Below are 22,132 nucleotides of genomic sequence, written 5' to 3' on the forward strand. Positions count from 1 at the left end.
TGGCATGCTGGTAAATATTCATTATAATTAAAAGCAGATTTTGGAGTCGGGCTGACTCTGTTTCCCTTTAAAATTGTAAACAGAAAGATGACAAGGAATAAATGAGATAATGTATGTAGAGTGCTTAGTACACCGTCAGGCTGTATTGTAAACCCTCGATAATTGAAGTTCGGTATTAGTACTGTTCTTGGATAAGTCATTTCCATGTTTGAGTCGGTCAGATCTTTAAAATTGGGCTAATACGCCCCTCAGTTACTGAGAGGAGTCACTGATCGGTCTTGCAACTAAAACTTCACTGGGATCAGTTATTAACAAGCAAAGTGGCCATCTTTGAAAGAAAATGCCAATAATTTTCTAAAGAAACACAAAATCCCTTGAATATATTTCTCTTCCACTGGACCCTTCCGTTCCTTTAAAGTTGGCCGGGCTGCAGACAGACCAGGGAGTGACAGAGCAGTGGGCCAATCACGGCGATTGGCCAATCCGAGGCGGCCCCGTCTTGGGCCCACCCCGAGGCCTGGTCCAACCGCGTCCGGGTAGCGCCCCGAGTGAGACCGTTGCGAGACGGCCGGTTCCAAGTGCGCCACGGCGCGGGGGGGAGGCAGGCCCGCACGCCGGAACCCAGAGGCCTCCTGGGCACGAGGATTGGAATCCGCAGCGCGGCTGCTGCGAGCGGCCGGGCCCAGCGGGACCGCGGAAGACTGACCTGTGCCTAGAGCCCATCCCGGCAAGCAAAGCCTGCCGCGAATCCCTGGCGTCCCCTCCGGCGCGCTCTTGGAGCCACTTTTCCGAGCGGAAGTCAGCCTGCTGCTCGGGCTCCGGTGTGACCTGCTCGGAGGAATGGCGCCGCCGGGTGAGGCGTTGCGCATGGCTCAATAACTGGGTTCCGCGGCCGGCACGCCTAGGGGAGCGGGCTCTGGCCCGCGGGAGGCTAGTGCTGGCCACTCGGGAGCCGGCTAGGCGGGATCCCCTCCCCCGGCGGGGCAGGGGCATGGGCTCCAGCTCTTTCGGTGGCGAGGGTCTGACCGAGGGCAGCGAGCTGGTGCCAGTGCCCGAGACTAGCTGGGGGTTGGTGGGGGTGGGGTGGGGTGCATCGCGGAACTACGGGTCCCCGCGAAGACCAGCCTGTGGGTGGGCGAATTGCGGCCGCGCTTAACCCAGGCCTGGCTTCCCCCATTCATTTGACAAGTGCGGGCGGCCTAAGACCTGTCCCCGCTCGCCGCGGGCCACTTCTTATTTCGTGTGAGCCTTTGAGCAAGCTGCCCATCCTTTGGGCCATAGTTTACTCTTCAGTGACAGGGACAAGAGAATCACTCCTCAGCTCTGTCTGGGAGCTTAGAGTCTAGGTTCTCAAGTTCTACTCTGGGCGCAAACTTGCAGCCTGCCACGTATTCTTTATATGACCTAGAGCCAGTTACTTGAGTACACTGCACCTCAGTTTCTCATCTGTAAGATAAGTACTTTATTCGCTTCATAGAGTTGCTGCATTAAGTAAGATAATCTCGTGTATTTTAGAACAGCTCATGACACTAAGTTAGTACTCAGTAAAGTTCACTGCTTTGGTGGTAACTGAGTGGACACAGCAGGATGGACTCCACAGCTCGTGTGTGTACTCTTATTATTCCCGCGGGACACAGGCTGAAATCCTAGAGAGAAGGGAAATAACTTACTCAAGGTAACATTAATCAGCTCTGTGTTTAACTAAAAAGTAGTGGATACTATAATGGTCACAGCCATAATTTGGATTCAAACTGCCTGTGGTATGATTCTCAGTTCCTTATGTGACTTAGGGCAGGTGCAGGTAAGCACTTCTGAACCTCAATTTCTTGGTCTGTAAAAGGCAGTAAATAGCCACCTCACTTGGTGTTGTGAGGATTTAATGTCTCAGTTCATACAAGGTACTCAGTGTAGTTTGAGCCTTACTGACATGTTACAGTCAAGTTTTAGCCAAATAGTTATTGCTATCAAGGTGGGAAGATGAGGGTCTGATGCAGATGCCGTGCTAGGGGAATTTACAATTTAGCTGGGAGTATTCTAGTGATAGCAGTCCACTACAGATTGCAGTGTTGAATGCCTGCATGTACACTAGGCATTGGAGATTCAGCAGTAGTACCTCGACTCCTCTTTTCTCTTGCATCTTTTTGTCCAGTAGCAATCTGATAGGCTTTAACTTTGAATTCTAGCTAGACACTGGCCACTTGTTACCACCTCTGCTGCTGTTGCCCAGGATTGGACCACCCTGATCTGTTTACTTGAAATATAGCAGTAGTCTCCTTTTTCCCCTCTTTCTGTCCTTGCTCCTGCATACTCTGTTCTCAACACAGCATTGCCTATTGTCAGCACTGTGATCCTGTTCAAATGTAAGTCAAATCACTCCTCTGTTCAGAACTTTACAGCGGTTGTCATCTTGTTCAGTGCCAGTCAGTCTTCTGTGGTGTTCAAGGGTCTCTGGAGTTGCCTCTGTCACTCCATCTTTACTTCTTTCCCTGGCTTACCTCACTCTGGCATGCTGGCCGTGCTGATCTTGAAAAACACCATGTGTCCCCTTGGTGTAGACTTTATACTTGTTTTTCTTCTTGGGATGCTTTTTCCCCAAATAACCATAATGACTTGCTCCTTCTTCTTGAAGTGTAAGCTCAATATCTTTTTCTTCCTTGGTCCTTCGTAGACTCCGTGTTTAAAATGCAGCCTTTCCCATGTGTCCCTTCTGTATTTTTAGTTTTCTCTCTAACACTTTTTACCTTGAAATGTGACAAATCATGTTTCTTAATTATTTTATGTTAAATCTTTGTTTTCCCACTAGATTCCAAGCTATCTGAGGGTGGGGAGTTTCCTGCTGTATTTTTTTTAGTTATACATGGACACAATATATTTATTTTGTTTATTTATTTTTATGTGGTGCTGAGGATCGAACCCAGTGCCTCACATGTGCGAGGCAAGTGCTATGCCACTGAGCCACAACCCCAGCCCTTCTGCTGTATTTTAACACTTGAAATAGTGTTTATTTCACAGTAGCACTCAATATATATTGATGAAAATTCCACGTTATAGGTCTCTTTGTGGTTTTTATTGTTGTTCATTGGAACCCAGGGCGCTTTTATCTCTGAGATATATCCCCATCCCTTTTTGGTTTTTATTTTGAGATACTGTCTTACTAAGTTGCTGAGGCTTTCCTTGAGCTTGCTTTCCTCCTGCCTCAGCCTCCTGAATCCCTGGGATTACATGAGTGTGCTATGGCATCTGACTGTATTTTTCTCTTTATCCTTAGCAAGCATTGTACTACTGAGTCACTTACCCAGTCTTTTCTCTCTCTTTCTTTCTTTCTTCTTTTTTTTTAATGAACTTTCACATTTTTTAGGTAAATACACACAAGTACTTAAATGGAATAAATGTTCATAGAATAGTTCTCTGCTTACCCCTAATGTATATCATTCTCCAAAAAAATAGTGAAGCATGAACTCTGTAGTGTTAGACCTAGGTTTGGATCTAAAACTGGCTATGTGCAAGCTACTCTGGTCCTCAGTTTTCTTATTTGTAAAATAGATGTAATATTGTCTTTCTTAATTCTAGTTCCAACTAAATTCAACACTATGGGCAAAGGATTTAAGACCATTAATGCCAGCCTTGTGATTGCTTGTTGTTGCTTTTTACTTGGGTGGCGGACAAATTCACTTCATCATGAAGCAGTGCATTCAAAAGTTGTTTTTTGTTTTGTTTATTATTATTATTTTTTAAACTGGAGATTGAACTCAGGGGCGGTTAACCACTGAGCTACATCTCCAGCCCTTTTATATTTTTTATTTTGAGACAACAGGGTCTTGCTGTTGCTTAGGACCTTGCTGAGTTGCTTAGGGCCTTGCTGAGTTACTAAGGCGGCCTTGAACTTGCAATCCTTCTATGCCAGCCTCCCAAGTTGCTGGAATTATAGACATGTGCCACTGTGCCTGGCTTTGTTTTTTGATTTTTTTAAGAAGATTTATACTTGCACTTTTTTGTTTTTCCACAGTCTTTATTTCTGCATTATAATTATACATAATGATGGGATTTGTTGTTACACAATATGACAATATAGTTTGGCTAATATGTTCTCTTTTTTAAATGAAAAATAGAAATATACCACTCCTATAATTCTTGTTGGAGCATCATAGATGTGAGTTAATTCTTCTTCCATTTATTTGAGAAATAATTATTCAGTACCTACCTTGTACCAGGCAATTTGCAAGACAAGTAAATACTGGGACAAACATGAAAAACAGTCTTTGTCCTCATGGAACTTGTAGTTTAGCAGAGAAAACAGACCTCTCAGTATCATAGTTATAAAAAAAATAGTTCATAAGAGAAGAACAGATTACTGTGAGTAGATAAAACAACAACCTTATAATGGTAATAGAAGTAGTAGCTGACATTTATATAGCCCCTGTTATGTGCAAGATCTTTCTATGTTAATCCATAACAACTCTGCGGATAATACTGTTATTATCCCACTTTCCTCTTGAGGAAGCTGAGGCCCTGGCTGAATCACTTTCCATGGTCACATTGCTAATAAATGGAATGGTGTGATGAGTCCTGTGCCTTAGAAGCTCAGAGCCTGCTGGGTGGACTTTTCTTTCCACATTTGAAGACCTGGCTCACCGCTCAAATCTGACCCCTGCTCCTCACTCTTCCTCACATGGTTTGGTTCCCAGATGTTGGTGCGCATCATTGTTGGGACTACATATAAAACTCTGGAGTTGTATGTATTGTGTTTAATATATTCATTTCCCTCCAAGGTTCAAGCACTGTCTTCCTGTTGGCCCTGACAATCATAGCCAGCATTCAGGCTCTGACGCCCACCCACTACCTCACCAAGCATGACGTGGAGAGACTGAAAGCCTCGCTGGACCGCCCCTTCACAAGTTTAGAATCTGCCTTCTACACCATCGTGGGACTCAGCAGCCTTGGGGCCCAGGTGCCAGATGTAAAGGTATGAATTTTGCCTTGGTGTCCTGAGTGATTCAGAGAACCTTCATCTCCTCGCTGGGTTCCTTTTGGGTACTTCTACTTCAAAACAAACTCTTGGGGCTGGGGTTGTGGCTCAGCGGTAGAGCGCTTGCCTCGCACCTGTGAGACCCTGGGTTCGATCCTCAGCACCACACAAAAATAAATAAGTGAAATAAAGGTATTGTTTATTACAACTAAAAAATAAATATTAAAAAAAAAAAAAAAAAACTCTTCTCATTTGAGGGCAGCCAAGGTCAGTCCAATATAAGAAATACTTATTTCAATCTAACAGATTTTCTTTTTTAAAAAAATATTTATTTATTTATTTATTTTGTTGTAGTTGGGCACAATACCTTTGTTTTTATTTATTTTTTATGTGGTGCTGAGGATCGAACCCAGGGCCTCGCACGCGATAGGTGAGCGCTCTACCACTGAGCCACAACCCAAGCCCCTAACAGATTTTCTTTTTGAGTGCTTAGTGTATATTTAGGAGCATGCTAGGTGTTCTTAGTGAAATAGAAAGAACAAGTTTTCGATCCTCTAGAAACCTATACTGTAGCCCTCTGAGTGAGACCGTTCAGTACCACAGGTACTTGTAAAGTGCCTAGGTGGGTGGATAATCAGTGATTAAAGAATTCAAGGTGGAGGCACTCCCACTTGTTAAGCTCGACAGTCACTGTGTCAGGTCACTTTGGTATACTTTGTGGACTTTTGATGAGGAGAATGCATCATTATTTAAACCTTTTCTAGATTCAGGAACAGTGGTGAGGGAATTTATATTTTATTCATTGCAACAGAATGGACAGCTAGGATAAGAAATTTTCCTGTGTACCTTTTTTTGGGGGGAGGGTAGTTACCAGGGATTGAACTCAGAGGTACTCCTCTACTGAGCCACATCCTCAGCCCTATTTTGTATTTTATTTAGAGACAGAGTCTCACTGAGTTGCTTAGTGCCTTGCTGTTGCTGAGGTTGGCTTTGAACTCATGATCCTCTTGTCTCAGCCTCCAGAGCCACTGGGATTACAGGCATGAGCCACTTGTACCTGGCTCATATATACCTTTGTTTTCAATGACTATACAACAAATTTCTGTAAACTTAGGGAGTTAAATCACCATTCATTTATAAGCTGATATTTTGCAGGTCAGAAGTTATCCAGGCAGTTTTCCTGGACACTTGCTTTTTAGTGTCTCCTAAAGTCAAGGTGAAGGTATTGACCAGGCTGAGCTCTTACTGGAAGTTCTGGTGAAGAATCTGTTTCTAAGCTCATTCAGGTTGACAGAATCCAGTCCCTTATGGTTTTAAGTCTGAGGTCCTTACTTTCTTACTGGCTCAAGCCAATGGTTGCTCTCTGCTCGTCAAAGCTACCCAAATTTCTTCTCATGGGGCCAGCAATAGTGTGTCTCTCTTGCCTCCATTTCTACCATCAGCCAGAGAAAACTGCTCTTAAAGGGCTCATCTGCTTAGGTCAGGCCTACTTGCATAATCTCTGAATTCTAAGGTCAACTGACTTGTGGTTTTTAAATACACCTGCAAAAATCCCTTCATAGTAGTTTCTAGATTTGTGTTTAAGTGAATAATTAGTGAATGGAAATCTTAGGGGTGGGTGAGCAACTTTTAGACTTCTGCCTTCCATATCTTATATTGGCATTGAAATGATTTTAAATCTTAGTGACAAAATTTGTTTTTTGTTTATACTCTATGGCCATCCTGGGTCACTTGAGGCTTCCCTTTATATTTCTTCAGTCTGGGATTTAGCTGATGGAGTAGTCTATCTGGAACATGTACAGAAAGCAAATGGAATATATGGTTCTTAAAACTTCTGCTCAGGCTGAGTATAGTGGCACACATCTGTAATCAGCATCTTGGGAGGCTGAGGCAGGAGTATTGCAAATTCAAGGCCAGTGTCAGCAACTTAGTGAGACCCTATTTCAAATAGAATAAAATAAAAAGGGCTGGGGATGTGGCTCAGTGGTAAAGCCTCTCAGTTCAATCTCTGGTACAAAAACAAAGAAAAGAAAAGAAAAACAACAACAAAACAAAACTTCTTAGTAGAAGAGACACATTATATGTTACTTCTTTTGATTTTTCTCATTTTGTTGTCTAATGCCAGTCACATAGTCCTGCGTGGATTCAATAAGTCAGGGAGGTAAAGAGGCAGTGCATTTTGGTGAGTAGCTCATCCAACTAGCTCCTGGATCGTTTTGTCTCAGTGCTGTCCTATGAGCGAGCCTCTTTGGCTCTAGTCTAACAGTTCCTTTTCCGAGAAGAGTGGTAATCACCCCGACACACTGGATGGGCAGTGTAGCCCATGTTAGTCTGAATTCATTCCTTGAGCAGTTGTTAACTGAGCGCTTGTGTTAGGCCCTGAGCATTTAGTGGTGAATCAATCATAATCACTACACTCAGGGAACTTATGGTAAGCTGGAAGTTAGAAAAGAGTAGTGCTGAGCCAGGTGCAGTAGTACACACCTGTAGTCCTAGAGACTTGAGAGGCTGAAATGGAAAGATTGCAAGTTTAAGACCAGACTCAGCAACTTAGCAAGACTTTGTCTTAAAAAAAAAAAAAAAAAGGCTGGGGATGTAGCTCATCAGTAAACTGTAATCCCCAGTACCAGCCTCTGTCCCCGGCAAAAAAATAAATAAATAAAAGGCCTGTGATTCGGATATGTTCTGCTTAAAGGTCGTGTGTTAAAGGCTCGGTCCTCATCCCATGGTGCTGTTGAGAGGTAGTGGGAACTATGAGAGGTGGGGCCTACTGGGAGGTTATTAGTCCATTAGGGGTATGTCCTTGAAGAGGATTGTGGGACCCTGGTCCCTTTGCTTCTTTGGTCCTTTCCTTCTCTTGCTCCCTGGCCATACACATAGGGCCATTGCTCAAAGCAATGGGGCCAACCATTCATAGACTGAAACCTCTAAAACTATAAGCTAATATAAACCTTTTCTTTTTGTTAGTTGATTATGTCAGCTATTTTGCTACAGTAACAGAAAACTAGTACGAAAAGTAACTCCTTTATTTCAGCCTTTTATTATGGAAGTTTTCAAACATTCACAAAATTGCCATCTGCTAGCTTGAACAGTTATTCACATTTTGCCATTTTGATTACAATTACTTGTTTTCTCCTTTATTTTTGCTGGAATATTTTATTTATTTTTAAGATAGGGTCTCACATACCTGTGATCCCAGCTACTTGGGATACTAAGGCAGGAGAATCACCTTGCGTGTTTGAGGCCAGTCTGGCACTAGGCCAGCAACTGGACTATTTTAAAGCAGATATTAGACAAATCGTTTTACTTATATCTCTTCATGGGAACTTTTGTTTTAACAATAATAGCAGTGTTTTTATTTTGTCCATCCATTTAAAAAATATGTTTTTTAGTTGTAGATGGAGATAGTAACTTTATTTTATTTATTTACTTTTATTTAGTGCTGAGGATTGAACCCAGTGCCTCACATGTGCTAGGCAGGTACTCCACCACTGAGCCACAACCCCAGCCCCTCTATCCATTATTAATAGTAATTTTTTTTTATGTCATTTAATTCTCAGTCTATGTTCATTTATCTTTAATTATCCCAAAATTGTCTCGAAGAGGTAGTTGGTTTAAGTCTGCATCTGAACAAGATCCACACATTGCGTTTTGTTGATGTCTCCTAAGTCTCTTTTTACCTGTAATAGTTCCTGTTCCCTCTATCCCCTCATACCACTTCTTTCCCCTTTTTTTTGATACTAGTGATTGAACCCGGGGCCTCACCCATGCTAGGCTAGCATACCTACCACTGAGCTGTGTCCCCAGTTCTTTTTAAATTGCTCAGGCTGGTATCAAACTTTCAATCCTCCTGCCTCAGCCTCCCAAGTAGATAGAATTATAAACATGAGCCACCGCGCCTGCCGCCCTGTTCCATTTGTGGGAAAAGCTGGGTTACTTGTCTTGGAGAATTTTCCACATTCTGCCTTTGCATCATCATGTTTTTGAACATATTGTTCTATTCCTTGTACTCCTTTACCCTGATAGTTACCTCTTAAGGCTTAATTATATTCAGAGTCGGTTTTCTTGGCAAAAATATTTCAGAGGTGGTTCTGTGAATTTCTGTTAAGAGATACATGTCTGATTGTTTAACTCTTAGTGATAAAGTTGGATCAGTGGATCAAGATGTCCAACTAATCTGTGTGCATACATATACAGTGTATGGTAGGGACTGTCTTTTATAAAAATTCAGCCTGGTAGTTTCTGCCTTTTAGTTGGGGAATTTATTCCACTTATATTTAATAAAATTACACTGTTTGGTTAAAATCTACTGTCTCAAAGTTTTCTATTTATCTGTTTTTTTTCCCCTTCTTACCTCTCTTCTTTTAGATTAGGTATTTTTTAGTATTACATTTTTTATCTTCTATTGGTGTTTAGCTTTATTATAATATGCATCTTAATTTATCACAGTGTAATTTGAGTTAACTTTCTTTCAAGGATCACAGCTTTGTGCTGTCATCCAGTGTCTTGACTTCATATATTGTGTCTTATTTTATAGTTACTTATGGTAGGAGGGGTAAATTCAATTTCTTTAATTCTGTTATGGCCAGAACTCTGGTAGTCCCTGTTGATCTTTTCCAGATCTACTTCAGTTGTATTTTTTTTAAATAGTATTTTTAGTTATAGATAAACACAATGTCTTTATTTTGTTTAATTATTTTTATGTGGTGCTGAGGATCGAACCCAGTGCCTAACATGTGTGAGGCAAGTGCTCTGCCACTGAGCCACAACCCAGTCCCAGTTGTATTCTTCTTAATGCTCAAAATGTCCCATCTTGGGCTGGGGATGTGGCTCAAGCAGTAACATGCTCTCCTGGCGTGCACGGAGCGCTGGGTTCGATCCTAAGCACCACAAAAAAATAAAATAAAGATGTTGTGTCCACCGAAAACTGAAAAATAAATATTAAAAAAAAAAAGTCCCATCTTCACCAATAGACCAACACATGGTGTGTGTGTGTGTGTGTGTGTGTGTGTGTGTGTTTGAGAGAGTGTGATCTAGTGCATAAAAATTAAGAATTTTTTTCTTGCCAGTCTGATACCTTCTGTCCCCATTGGACTTAACAATCAGTATTATTTATTGAGTACCTTGTGTGTAAGTTAATGTTCTTATCTATGCATGGTCAGAAACATTATCCCCTGATACACAAGGAAGTGGACCTCAGAGGTTAATTAAATATCTAATGTCTGCCAACCATTCTGTAAATGCTGTGTGGTAGAGGGGTTGAGGAACTGTGGTCCCCCTGGCCAAACTGGGTTGAAGATGTTTTTGTAAGTAAATTTTTATTGGAATACAGCCACACCCATTCATGTACTGTTGTCTATGGCTGCTTTTGTGTTTTAACAATAGAACTGAGTAGTTAACCAGAATGATCTAAAGGCCTGAAGCATTTACTCACTGGCCCTTCACAGATGAAGCTTGCTACTGCTCTGGGGGACCTAGCTTATTCACATTTTTTCCCCACAGCCATCTCTTTGTTCCTACCCAGTATTTTCTTCCTGCCTGACTATATTAAGGAGACAGACTTTCCCCTCATGATTGTGAACCCTTAGTGCAAATGTACCTTCTAATAATAAAATTAGCTCAAAAGTAAGAACATAGACATGAGAGTCAGTTCCCCAAGTTTTTAACTATGGTCCTACCTCTCTGTTAAAAAGAAGTTATGATCCTCCCTCAGGGGACCATCATGAGGATTGAGTAAAATTGTGTTATTCCCACGAAAGCCCTGTCATTCTTAACATGAAAATATTTGCTTCTGTTTATAATTCATTCAGGTGAGTTCAAACAATGCCTGGCACAGGTACTGTATTTCTGGCACCCTTTGTGGCAGTGCCTGAGCCTTGCGCTGGTTTTCTCCATGGTCATAAAGGCCCTGTGATGGGGAGACAAAGAACAAATTGAGAAACAGGGAGTGAAACAGTCTTGGCTAGTTGAGGCTTTTTATTGTAAATTGTAAAGGTTAAAATTGGAATATTAGTGTCATATTAAATTTTGGTGGGATATGAATGCAGGAAAAAAGATCTCCTGGGGATTTTCAAACTTTCATGGAGCCATTGGATTTGGTTCCAGGGACTTTGGAGAAAATAAGCACTTTCACATCTCCCAGGGTGCTGGCTTGCTATCTGCGCCATGATCTGGAGTTTTACACGAGATTCTGGTTGCACACATATCCCTAAAGGTATTCTTTGCTCATGTTTATTAGTTGGAGGGGACATTGGTTAGGGCTGAAGAGGTGGATTGAAGAGCTATCTGGGCAACTGCATTGCAGTTGACCTGGGATACTTATATGGTTAGGCCAGCTGTGCCTTTAGGGTTATCATCCAGACTGCTTGGCTTCAAGAGGTTGACTTGAAAACAGTCAAGTAACCCTTGCACCTTACCTAAAATCTTTAGAATTTTTGGTATCTCTTCTGTAAGATGGACATAATGGTAGTACTCAGCTCACAGCTGTCATACGGAGGGTGGTTAGCATAGTAGTGGCATGTGGTAAATATGTAGTTTTTGCTCCTATTAGTATTACTGTGTGTTAGTCACATTTTTGTCACTGAGACAAAATACCTGAAATAACTTAAAAGAGGAAAGATTTGTTTTGGCTCACAGTGTCAGAGGTTTTGGTCCATGGTTGATTGGCTCCCTTGCTTTTAGGCCTGTGGTGAGTCAGAACATTATGGCTGGGAGCGTGTGGTGTTGCTGAGCTACTTACCTCATTGTGGCTGGGGAGAAAGAGAGAGGAAGGGGCTGGGGTCCCAATATCCCCTTCAAGAGCACACCCCAGAGGTTCAATTTCCTTCCACCAGGCCCCACTTTCTAAAGGTCCCATCACCTCCCAATAGTGCTACTGGTGGTGACCAAGTCTTGGCACGTGGCCTTAGGAGTACTTCTCAGATCCAAACTATGACATTCGATTACATATGGTATCCACTGACTGACATCATTCCCACACCAGCACACACTTGAATTGTAAACTTTAACCTAACAGAAATGAGGGCTCTCTAAATATGCATCCTAATCAGAAAACAAATGGATTAATTGCATACTTCATTTTTCCAATTGCTTATGAAATGCACAGTGGTGATTGTGAGTAACAGAAGAGAGGGCTTGCACGGGTGGTTCCATGCTGTTAGAACTCCTCCTAGATGTGTATGCTACATAAATCTCTTGAGAGCAAATGTCTGTTATTGTTGCTGCACGTCATGGTGTTTGTCCTATTGTTGCTTTTAGCTGAGCAGAACATCCCCTGCTATCTGCACTGAGTTGGTTGTTCTCACAGAGGTGGGTCCTTAGAGGAAATTTTGGAATTTTGTCACAAGTTTCAGCAACAAACTAGAAGAAATGGAGTTTCATGGGAATAAAAGGCTTAGCAGCTGTGTAAAATAAGAGCTGGTTTTGGAGCATCTTTCATTTTGATAGTTGAATGCTGTATAAGTATATAAAACTTAAGCATATCAAAATGGTGATTTTTATAGATACTGTGTAGCTTTTCACAAGATTGAGAAGAATAGGAGTTGTTTTGTATTCATTTTAATAAAAATACAAAGTAAATGGGAAACAGTGCGGCAAAAAGTGATGGCAGTATACAGATGACTAAGTCGGGAAACATTAGACAGTGCTTATAGGTTATTTATGTCAAGCACTTTCATATCTGTAAACTCAGCATAATACCTAACCTTATAGAGCATGGTGAAGATTAAATAATATAGTAATTATAAAGTAATTAGCATGTGTTGGGTGCATATAAAAGTGTGTCAGGGCTGGGGTTGTTTGGTGGTAAAGAGTTTGCACAGGGGCTGGGGATGTGGCTCAAGCAGTAGCGCACTCGCCTGGCGTGCGTGGGGCCCGGGTTCAATCCTCAGCACCACATACAAAGATGTTGTGTCCGCCGAGAACTAAAAAATAAATAAATAAATATTTAAAAAAAAAAAGAGTTTGCACAGCATTTGGGAGCCCCTGGGATCGATCCCCAGCACTGCAAAAGAAAAAGTTGTGTTTGTGGGCCAGGCACTGAGATGGGTGCTGGGGGTGGCAGCACATGAGGGGTGTGTTCACTCTGGAGCATTCCCAAAGTGTGTGCCCAGCACTGTGCCGAGTGCAGAGAAGACAACAGAGCTTATCTAGTTAGAGCCAAGGGAGCAGAGGCACATTATAGTTTGTGGAAAGTACCATGGGAGCCCAGCAGAGGGAGCCCGCGCTCAAGCTGTAGGCCATGGGGTGCCACTTTCTGGGTCTTGCTGCACAGCTCCTTCAGTCAGGCAGCAGATATGTAGTGGGTTTCTGCTCTGCACTAGTGTGGTGCCATGCACTGGAGATTTGGTGTTGATCAAAAAAAGAGTCCCTGCGCCCTTGGAATGTAGATTCTAAAAGTGGAGATAGGCTGAAAGTGAGGCATGTGCTTTTATAAATACAGGACTTCTGTAGGTGTAAAAGAGGAGACTTTGATCTAGTCAGCAGGCTCTCCCAAGGAAATCTCGAGTTTAAATTCCACTGTATATCACCCTAGGTGAGACTTCCCTGAAGGCAAGAATGTGTGCATATTATTTGCTGTGTATTTCTGGTGCCTAGCACAGCATGTGGGCATGTGGTAGGTACTCCAAGAGAAGGAGGGCATGATGGAAAGTGGGAGATAGCTGGGAGGGGAGAGAGCGAAGGGGCAGCAAGCCAAGGAAACAGCCTGAGCAAAGAGTCTCTGTGGGGAGGGGTAGGTTACCTTTGAGAGTCTGGAAGGAGGCTATGTGTCAACGGTGTCAGAGGGAGGAGTGGACCTAAGAGGTGGGCTGGAGCCAAGCCACTAGGCCTTGGCTGCCACAGGAAGAGTTTTGATCTTCCTCCAAAGAGCAGTTGATTTTAAATAGTTCATTGTATGATTTGCATTTTAGAAAAATTTCTCTTCTGCTTTGCAGAGGACAGACTGTGGCAGGGGGCTGTGGGGCAAGATTGACTACAGAGGGGTATAGAGGAAGACACCAGATTTTCAGCTTGCTGCATGGATGGAGGTTAGGCCATTCCATAAGACAGGAGCACTGAGAAAGAATTTGGTTTGTTTAGAGAAAAACACGAATTTGTCCTTCAATACCTTGAGCTTTGAAGTGCCTTTGAGTCATGTACATGGCGGCCGAGTGAAGCTAAGCTAGAGGTACAAACCTGAGAGTTGTCTGCATGGAGGTTCTGGATGAGATTGTGGGCATGAATGAAATTGCCTGGGAGGAAAGAGAAGGCAGGATGAGAAGTAGGCTTGGGAGTTGAGACGCCCCGTTTTTGGATGGGCCCACACAGAGCTTGAAACTCTGGAGGAGCTACTGGAGAAGTGAGAGAGAATGGGGTGAGGAGTGGGGACATGGGATCCTGGAAACCCACAGAACTAACTTTTCAAAGTGAGGAGGTGATTGATCCATCCAGGGTTGAGGGCATGAACCCTCAGATATGTCCCTGGCTTTCACAGTTTGGATGGGGTGGCTTGATGGGGACAGAAACCATATTGGAATGTAGAGGTGAGGAAATGAAGACTTAGTGAGTACAGGTAACTCCAGAGAAGTGTGGCTTTGGGAAGAGAGAAGTTAGCAGTTGGTGGGGAGAGAAGGACGAGGGAAATTTTATTTTTATTAAGTCCCTAAAACTTCTTAGTATACCATATACTGATTGAGAGGGAGAAGTTTACCTGATGAGGTAAGGGACTTTCAGAGGGAGAGAGTGTCCTGAATAAAACCTGGAGGCTCTGCAGGATGTTTTCTCTGATTTAAGGAGGCTGATTAATGGGGTTGGGGGCGCATGGGGGGATCAGATGAACTCTACATAGGGCAAGGGGAAGGGAGGGGCATGAGGGTAGGACAGATGGTGGAATGCGATGGACCTCATTATCCTAAGTGTACGTATGAAGACACGAATGGTGTGACTCTGCTTTGTGTACAACCAAAGATACGAAAAATTGTGCTCTATACGTATAATATGAATTGTAATGTCTTCTGCATCATATAACAAATTTAAAAAAAAAAAAAAACCTGGAGGCTCAAAAGTGCTGGCGGAACTGTTGGGACTGGGAGTGGGTGTCCAGGGCTGCTGGAGTGGAGGTGTGGGGGGCCGTGTAAGCAGTGTGCATGGAAACAATGGGTTCAGTGACCTGGTGTGGGGGCACTAGCCAGGGTATTGCAAAGCACAGGAGACGAGTAGCTGGGAGCTGTTCCTGCTGTCTTCCCTCTAGGACTTGGTCCCTGATGAGATTCAAGAAGTTGTCTGGAAGAAGAGTAGAGGAAAGCCTGTGGTACTTTGCTCAGGAGGGTGCTGGGTCAGTTGGAGTATCAGCAGGGCACAGAAAGCTGGAAATGATGGGGCTTGGTTGTGGCTCAGTGGCAGAGCACTTGCCTAGCATGTGTGAGGCACCGGGTTCGATCCTCAACACCCCATATAAATAAATAAAAAATAAAGGTACATCAACAACTAAAAAATATTTTTTAAAAAAAAGAGAGAGAAAAAAAAGAACGCCAGAAGTGAGCAGACAGGGGAGGGACATTTAGGGAAAGATTCTCAGTTTTCCCTTGGGAAAGTAAGTCTCAGATTGGGGGACAGCTGAGTCAAAGCCACACATCCTTCAAAAGGGCTGGCTGAAGCCTCAGCTTCAGAGAGCTCACAGAGTCCAGAGCATATTTTTTGAGGTCTCCCCACTCCTGCTGTTCTTAAAACTATGCTGTAAACATTGTGCACTTTGGAGCCATTGAATACCATCACTGTTTACCTTTGTTTATCTTTGTGACACATTAGAGTAGGCCTGAGCTAGTTTTACCCAAGAACAGATCATTTTCCATGGGTTTTTGAGACAGGGCTTGTACAGCTCAGAGTCTGGAGTTAGAATGCCTGGATTTGAATTTGAGTTCCCCAGTAGAGAGTGAGAAAGAATGCGGGCAAGTTACTTTTCCTCACTGATGCCTCATTTTTCTTATCTGTAAATTTAGGGAGATAATAAGAATGCCTAATGCATAGGACTGTCAGGACTAAATGAGAAATGCACAGGAAGCATTTAGAAAACCAACACATTATGGAATTAGAGAGTTAGCCTGACTGTGGTCATCGCTGTGGGGTCTCCAGTTATCATTCCTTTGTAAAAGCACCAGAGGGCGACAGAGCATGTGTCTGGCTTACCCACATTCTACCAAAAGAATGCATTGCTGGATTCATCTGTTCTCTTCTTTAGAAACCTAATTATACTTATATTTTGTTTCTTCCTTTCCTCCCTCAGACTTCTTTCAAACGTCTGATTGAAACTAATTTGTTTTGAGACTCCTACTTAAATTTTATTCATACAATTTTTGAAAAGCATTTTGGTTCAAGTACATATGCATGCAGTGAAACTTCACATATGTAGAATGGCTATTGGGGAAAAGCAAGAAGCCCTTGCACAGCCTACCCTCCCCGTTCCCCGTGCTATTCTTCAGAAGCAGCCGCTTCTAACTGGTTCATTGCAGTGTAATTTTGAATATCTGGATTTTATATTACTTTGACCAAAATGTTTAGCAGTGTAATTATTAAATAATCTCTCTTGGAATTCAGTGGAGGAGAAGTTGCCAGGGTTTTGCTATGTGCTGCCTCTGTGCCAGTCACTGTGACGGGCAGTTAGTGCTGCCAGGAAACTATCTGGAAGGGGAGGAGGTAGGACAGCATGGTGAGTGCTTTCGGGATCACTGGAGAGAGAGGCACCCACCTCTCCTGGCATGAGCATCAGTGAAGACTTTGTGGAGAAGGTCCATTTGAGCAGAGATGAAGGTGGAACCTGGTTTGACAGGGCAAGGGAAAGGTACTCCTGGCAGTGGCAGGACCAAAATGTCAAGTGCAGGAGCATGGCCACCTGGAGCTACAGAAGACTGGAGGGTAAAATTTGGAGTTGGAGGTGGAGTGTGGCAGAGAGTGAGGGTGCTTCATGCTGCGTCAAAAAATTTGGATCTCATCTGAGAATAATGGGGAACCACTGAAGGATTTTAGTAGCAAAGCAACATGAATATGTTTATATTTTGTTAAGATCAGTCTCAAAGCAGTGTGCAGAGTGGATCGCATAGCTTGAGACTCTAGGAAAGGATTGTGGCAATCTAGGTGAGAAATGGCAACAACCTGCCTCAAGGCAATAACAGAAGCCCTGGGGTGGGATTGGGGTGAGAAATAAAAAGGAGGTAGGCTTGACAGCCCTGAAGGGAAGGGAGAAGTCAAAGCAGAGCCCCTGATTTCTGGTTTGGCCAGTTGATGGGTAGTGACACCTACACATGGGCCACAAGTCCAGGGAATAAAGAGTGTTTTAAGGTCATTTCCGATCTGTGGAATCTTATTTGGCTTTGAAGACATCTCAGGGGAGACCTCAGTGCAGCTAGAATCAGGGGAGACTGTTGCTTACCAGCTTTGTCATCTTTTGCAGGTTACTTATCAACTCCAAGCCCAGATTTCTTATTCGGATGATGATGCTATCTATGAAGGGGCCTATGACCATTGATAGGAGGCTCATCTTTGGCTTCTCCTTCCTTTGGGATTCAGAAGGACGAGCATGTCTTCAGATTTGTGGCTTTTTGTGTGAATCAGGCTGTTTGGGGTAATGCAGAGTCATATGGAAAACAAGTATTTAAGAAACTACATTGTGTGTAGCTCATTACTGCAAGCCACCTTAGATAGCTTAGAATTTTATTTATCATTGCAAAACACCTTTGCTTTTCTGGTCACTGCATGTCACCACTTAACATTGATTTTCTCCCTTATTTAGAAAGCATGCACCTTCATCAAATCTAACCTTGATCCCAGCAACGTGGATTCCCTCTTCTATGCTGCCCAGTCCAGCCAGGCCCTCTCAGGGTGTGAGGTGAGTCCAGATTTTCTTGAACCGACATTTGCTTTAAACTGTAAATCATATTTTTAAAGGGGAAGGTCATGTCAGATTATTATTTTGTGTATGAATGTGTGTGGTGCTGGGGATTAAATCCAGGGTTCATGCATGCTAAGCAAGCACCCTACCACTGAGCTAATGCCCTAGTTCCCTGAATTCTCTCTCTCTCTCTCTCTCTCTCTCTCTCTCTGTCTCTAGTACTAGGGATTGAATCCACCCTAGCCCTTTTCATTTTTTATTTTGAGACAGGTCTCACTAAGTTGCCCAGGCTGGCCTTGAACTTGTGGCCTCCTAAATAGCTGGGATTACGTATGTGTACCACTGTGCTAATTTATTGTGTTTTTTTGTAAACAATGAGACTCTAGTGGTGTGAAAGCAATTCTTTCTATGATAATTTTTAAAAGATAGTATAGTTTATTTATTTTTCCCCCAAGTTTTTACTTTTCGTGGGTTTTAAATCAAGTTTTTCCTGCAGTTGTTGCCTCTCTTCTGTTTTGTTGTTGTTTGTTTTTTATTTTTTGCGGGGGGGTACCAGGGATTGAACTCGAGGGCAGTTGACCACTGAGCCACAACTCCAACCTAGGGTCTCGCTGAGTTGCTTAGTGCCTCGCCTTTGCTAAGGCTGGCTTTAAACTTGTGATCCTCCTATCTCAGCCTCCTGTGCTGCTGGGATTACAGGCATGTGCCACCGTATTATTATTATTATTATTATTATTTTTATTTACATATGGTGCTGAGAATTGAACATAGTGCCTCACACATGCCAGGCAAGTGCTCTACCACTGAGCCACAACCCCAACCCCTGATGCCTCTCTTCTGGGAGGCTTTGAGTTTTTCTTTACATTTCCCTTTAACATTTAAAAATGCTTGAAGAGGCTGAGTGTGATGGTATACGCCTGTAATCCCAGAAACTTGGAAGACTGAGGCAGGAGGATTGCAAGTTCGAGGCCAGCCTCAGCAACTTAATGAGACCCTGCCTCAAAATGGGGATGTGGCTCAGTGGAAAGCACCCTGGTTCAATCCCCTGTACCAAAAAGGAAAGAAGGAAGGAAAGAAAGAAGGGATGTTGTTCAGTGGTAAAATGCCCAAGTTCAATTCCCAGTTAAAAAAAAAAAATTACTGTGTATCCCCAGATATCTGGGTCATTTTACTAAATGAAGTTTACTAAACTACGGAAGTAAACAAGACCACAGTAACTTGTCAGCCTCTTTTGGAAGGGGTTATGCTGAGGGTTTACAAGAATTCTGACATCTGGGGACTGAGGGTGGTGAGTATGTGCAAAATAGTTGTGACTGGCAGTTGCCAGAAACTCAGAACCTGTTCTAAACCTCTGAGTCTGCTATCTTTCCTAGATCTCTGTTTCAAATGAGACCAAAGATATGCTCCTGGCAGCTGTCAGTGAAGACTCTTCTGTTGTCCAGATCTACCACGCCGTTGCAGCCCTCAGCGGCTTGGGCCTTCCCTTGGCATCCCAGGAAGCACTCGGGGCCCTCACTGCTCGCCTAGGCAAGGAAGAGACTGTGCTGGCGTGAGTTGTCAATTTAAGCCTTCTCAGGCCTCCTATCCCAAGATGGCTCATTCTTGGTTCAGCAGATATTTCCTGGGCACCTATTCTAAGCCACATGTTCTGCCACACATGTCAGATACAACACTGAATTAGGCAGTAAGGTCCCTTCCTTGGTGGAGCTAACAAAGACATGGCCTTCTGCATGCTGCTCAGGTAGAAGGCAAGTACAGAGCTGGAGCATAAACCCACTACTACACAGAGACACCATCTTTTTAGGTTAGAGGGTAGAAACTTAGAGTGAGTCCATTGAGCTCGGAAATTTCTTGGGGTTCAGCCAGGGCACAGTGAGATATTGGCAATGGGAGCTCTGTGAAAAAGTGGGGCTTATGGTATCCTTAGAAGTTGTGAGAGATGGCATCTGGAGGGGAGAGTGTAGAATATTCTAGGAATTAGGACCCTGCTGCTTACTCTGCAAGAGGCAAAAGTGAAGGAGAAGCCCCCTCAGGAAAAGTACTTGGAGCAACTCTCATGTTTATTAAAATGGTATCTGGTCACTGACTTCAGGATATTTGTTAAATTTAAAAGTAATGATGTGTAATTTTTTTCTTTGACTAAACAAGTCATTTAAAACAATTTTTCAGGACTGGGGTTGTGGCTCTGTGGTAGAGCACTTGCCTCGCATGAGTGAGGCACTGGGTTTGATCCTCAGCACCAAATTAAAAAAAAACAGATATTGTGTTCATCTACAATTAAGAGAATATTTTTAAAAAACAACTTTTCATTTTCTATGTTTCCCATTTAATGGCAACCCATAAAGAGGGTTTGAAGGGCTGGGGTTTTGGCTCGGTGGTAGAGCACTCGCCTAGCATGTGCAACGCACTGGGTTCGATCCTCAGCACCACATATAAATGAATAAATAAATAAAGGTATTGTGTCATCTACAACTAAAAAAAAAAAAAAAAAAAAGAGGGTATGGAGTGCCTGTTAATTGTATAGCAAGAGGTTGGTGACACTGATTCTCACTTTCAGGACAGTGAGATCATTTCCCAGGGCTTTGGCCAACAATCAGATTGTCTCTAAACTTGCAGCTTTGTTAAGGACAGATTTTGCAGTATTTGGGTATTCTTTGTGACTCCCCCACCCTACTCACATTCACATGGTTGGCACTCAGTAACTTCAGGGCTGATACTTTCCTGGGCTAATGTTTCATACACACTTTGCCAGGTGCTTGGCCCTTGTGGTCCTTCGATTTCAGGCCATACACTTTTATTGCTGTTCATTATCCTTTTTGGTAGAATGCTCCCCTAGTTACTACCATCTCATGTCATGTCGTCAGTATTAGTCTCTTACTCTGATGCCACCTCTTTCTACCAAAAAACCCCCTCATTTCCTCTAAGCAAAAAGGGAAATCTCCTTCCTCAAAAACCCTAGAATAAGAAGTAGTACAAAGGAGTCAGGCAGATGTGCATTTGAACACCAGCTGTGTTCCTTCCTTGCTGTGTGATTTTGGGCATGTTACTAAGTTCTATTGAGCCTCACCTGTAAAAAAGACCAGAAATCTTTACATCACAGAGCAGAAGCAGATGTTAGGATCAAATGAGATGATGGGTGTGGAGAGCCTAGCCCAGTGTCTGCTCTTGGTGGCATGCAGGAAGCAGAGTTCCTTCCCTAGAGCATTTCTCATTAGGGAGCTGGCTACTTCCTTGGTGGTATTATAACTGTTTCTATTTTAGGTCTTAGCCTTCTTTATTTGCAGTACTTATGGAGCGTGGCATGTTGAATGTGCCTAACAAAGGATTAATAAAGGTGAGACTACTCTATAAGAGAGCTTATAGGAAGACAGAACACATGTTTTGGATCAAATAGAACTCTTCAAATCCAGACTCTTCTACTCTATACCTCTGTTATCACAAGTGGGCTGTTTAACGCCCCTAAACCTAAACCTCAGTTCTTTCACAAGTAAAACCCACAGAATTTTATCTACTTCATGGAGTTATTATGTCGATCAAACTGGTAGATCCTTTTATATTGTTATTGCTTATTTGCCCCATTTAGGGAAATCTGATATGCATTAGAACTCTTTGGGCCCTCTATATTTAAGTGAAGTTATCCTAGGAAGTGTATGTTTATAAGCCTGACCTGAAAGAGAAAATATTTATGGGTTTAAATGAGCCATCTGAAAAGATGTCTCTTAAAAACCAATTTCTCTGAGTCATCTGCTTTATATTAGCAAAACAGAATCTGCTTTGAATCTGTTTGAATATAGTACTCTAGAGAGAAAGAAATCACTGGCTGGGGAATAAGTAATTAAAGCCTGTGACAAAACTTTTCTAAAGCTAAATGGATTAATTTCATTTTAAATTTCCAAGGTTGTTACCAGCATGGCAGTCAGTCATTCCAAAGAAGAGAAAAATGATGTCTTAATTGATAAATTCTTTCTAGGCTATCTTAGCAGTCTTTTCTGAGCTCAGCATTTGTATAGGCAGATGTGGGATTTTTTTATCTTGTTCAGAAATTCAGGTTTCATTTTCCCAAGTGCGTTTTAACAACAAGTATCCCATAGGAGTCATTGAAAGCTCGTGGGGCTTCTCTCTGTTAATTGTGACTCCTGTTTTCCAACTTGTCATCCTAAAGGAATTAGTTTTCAATAGAGGAAATCTAAATTGCTATGATCTGGACATAAGTAGACAGATTCCGCGCTCTACATTCTGACATGCTGACTTGATAAGTGGTGGTTTGCACTAGGATCTGTCATCTCAGGAATTAGGGCTGGAGC

At 42.7% G+C, this 22,132-nt stretch overlaps 2 protein-coding genes across 19 annotated transcripts in view; one reads left to right on the top strand and one right to left on the bottom strand.

Moving 5' to 3' along the window:
- The window catches only part of Mroh8 (maestro heat like repeat family member 8), a 62,137-nt gene extending 61,059 nt beyond the window's left edge, over positions 1–1,078 (bottom strand). For all 17 annotated transcript variants that reach the window (XR_013439673.1, XR_013439674.1, XR_013439676.1 and 14 more), the window contains exon 1: positions 707–1,078. Coding sequence is in view for 13 of the 17 variants with exons in the window: in XM_040275991.2 (XP_040131925.2) it covers positions 707–993 (287 nt within the window). In the remaining 4 variants the exon portion in view is untranslated. The remainder of the gene's footprint in view (positions 1–706) is intronic.
- Rpn2 (ribophorin II) overlaps positions 721–22,132 on the top strand; it is a 59,538-nt gene continuing 38,126 nt past the window's right edge. For both annotated transcript variants that reach the window (XM_013360569.4, XM_005329857.4), the window contains exons 1-4: positions 721–853; positions 4,770–4,963; positions 17,730–17,825; positions 19,202–19,377. In XM_013360569.4, coding sequence (XP_013216023.2) covers positions 841–853; positions 4,770–4,963; positions 17,730–17,825; positions 19,202–19,377 — 479 coding nt within the window. In that variant the 5' untranslated portion in view covers positions 721–840. The remainder of the gene's footprint in view (positions 854–4,769; positions 4,964–17,729; positions 17,826–19,201; positions 19,378–22,132) is intronic.

Source organism: Ictidomys tridecemlineatus, chromosome 5, assembly GCF_052094955.1.
Source record: "Ictidomys tridecemlineatus isolate mIctTri1 chromosome 5, mIctTri1.hap1, whole genome shotgun sequence".
Taxonomy (NCBI): domain Eukaryota; kingdom Metazoa; phylum Chordata; class Mammalia; order Rodentia; family Sciuridae; genus Ictidomys; species Ictidomys tridecemlineatus.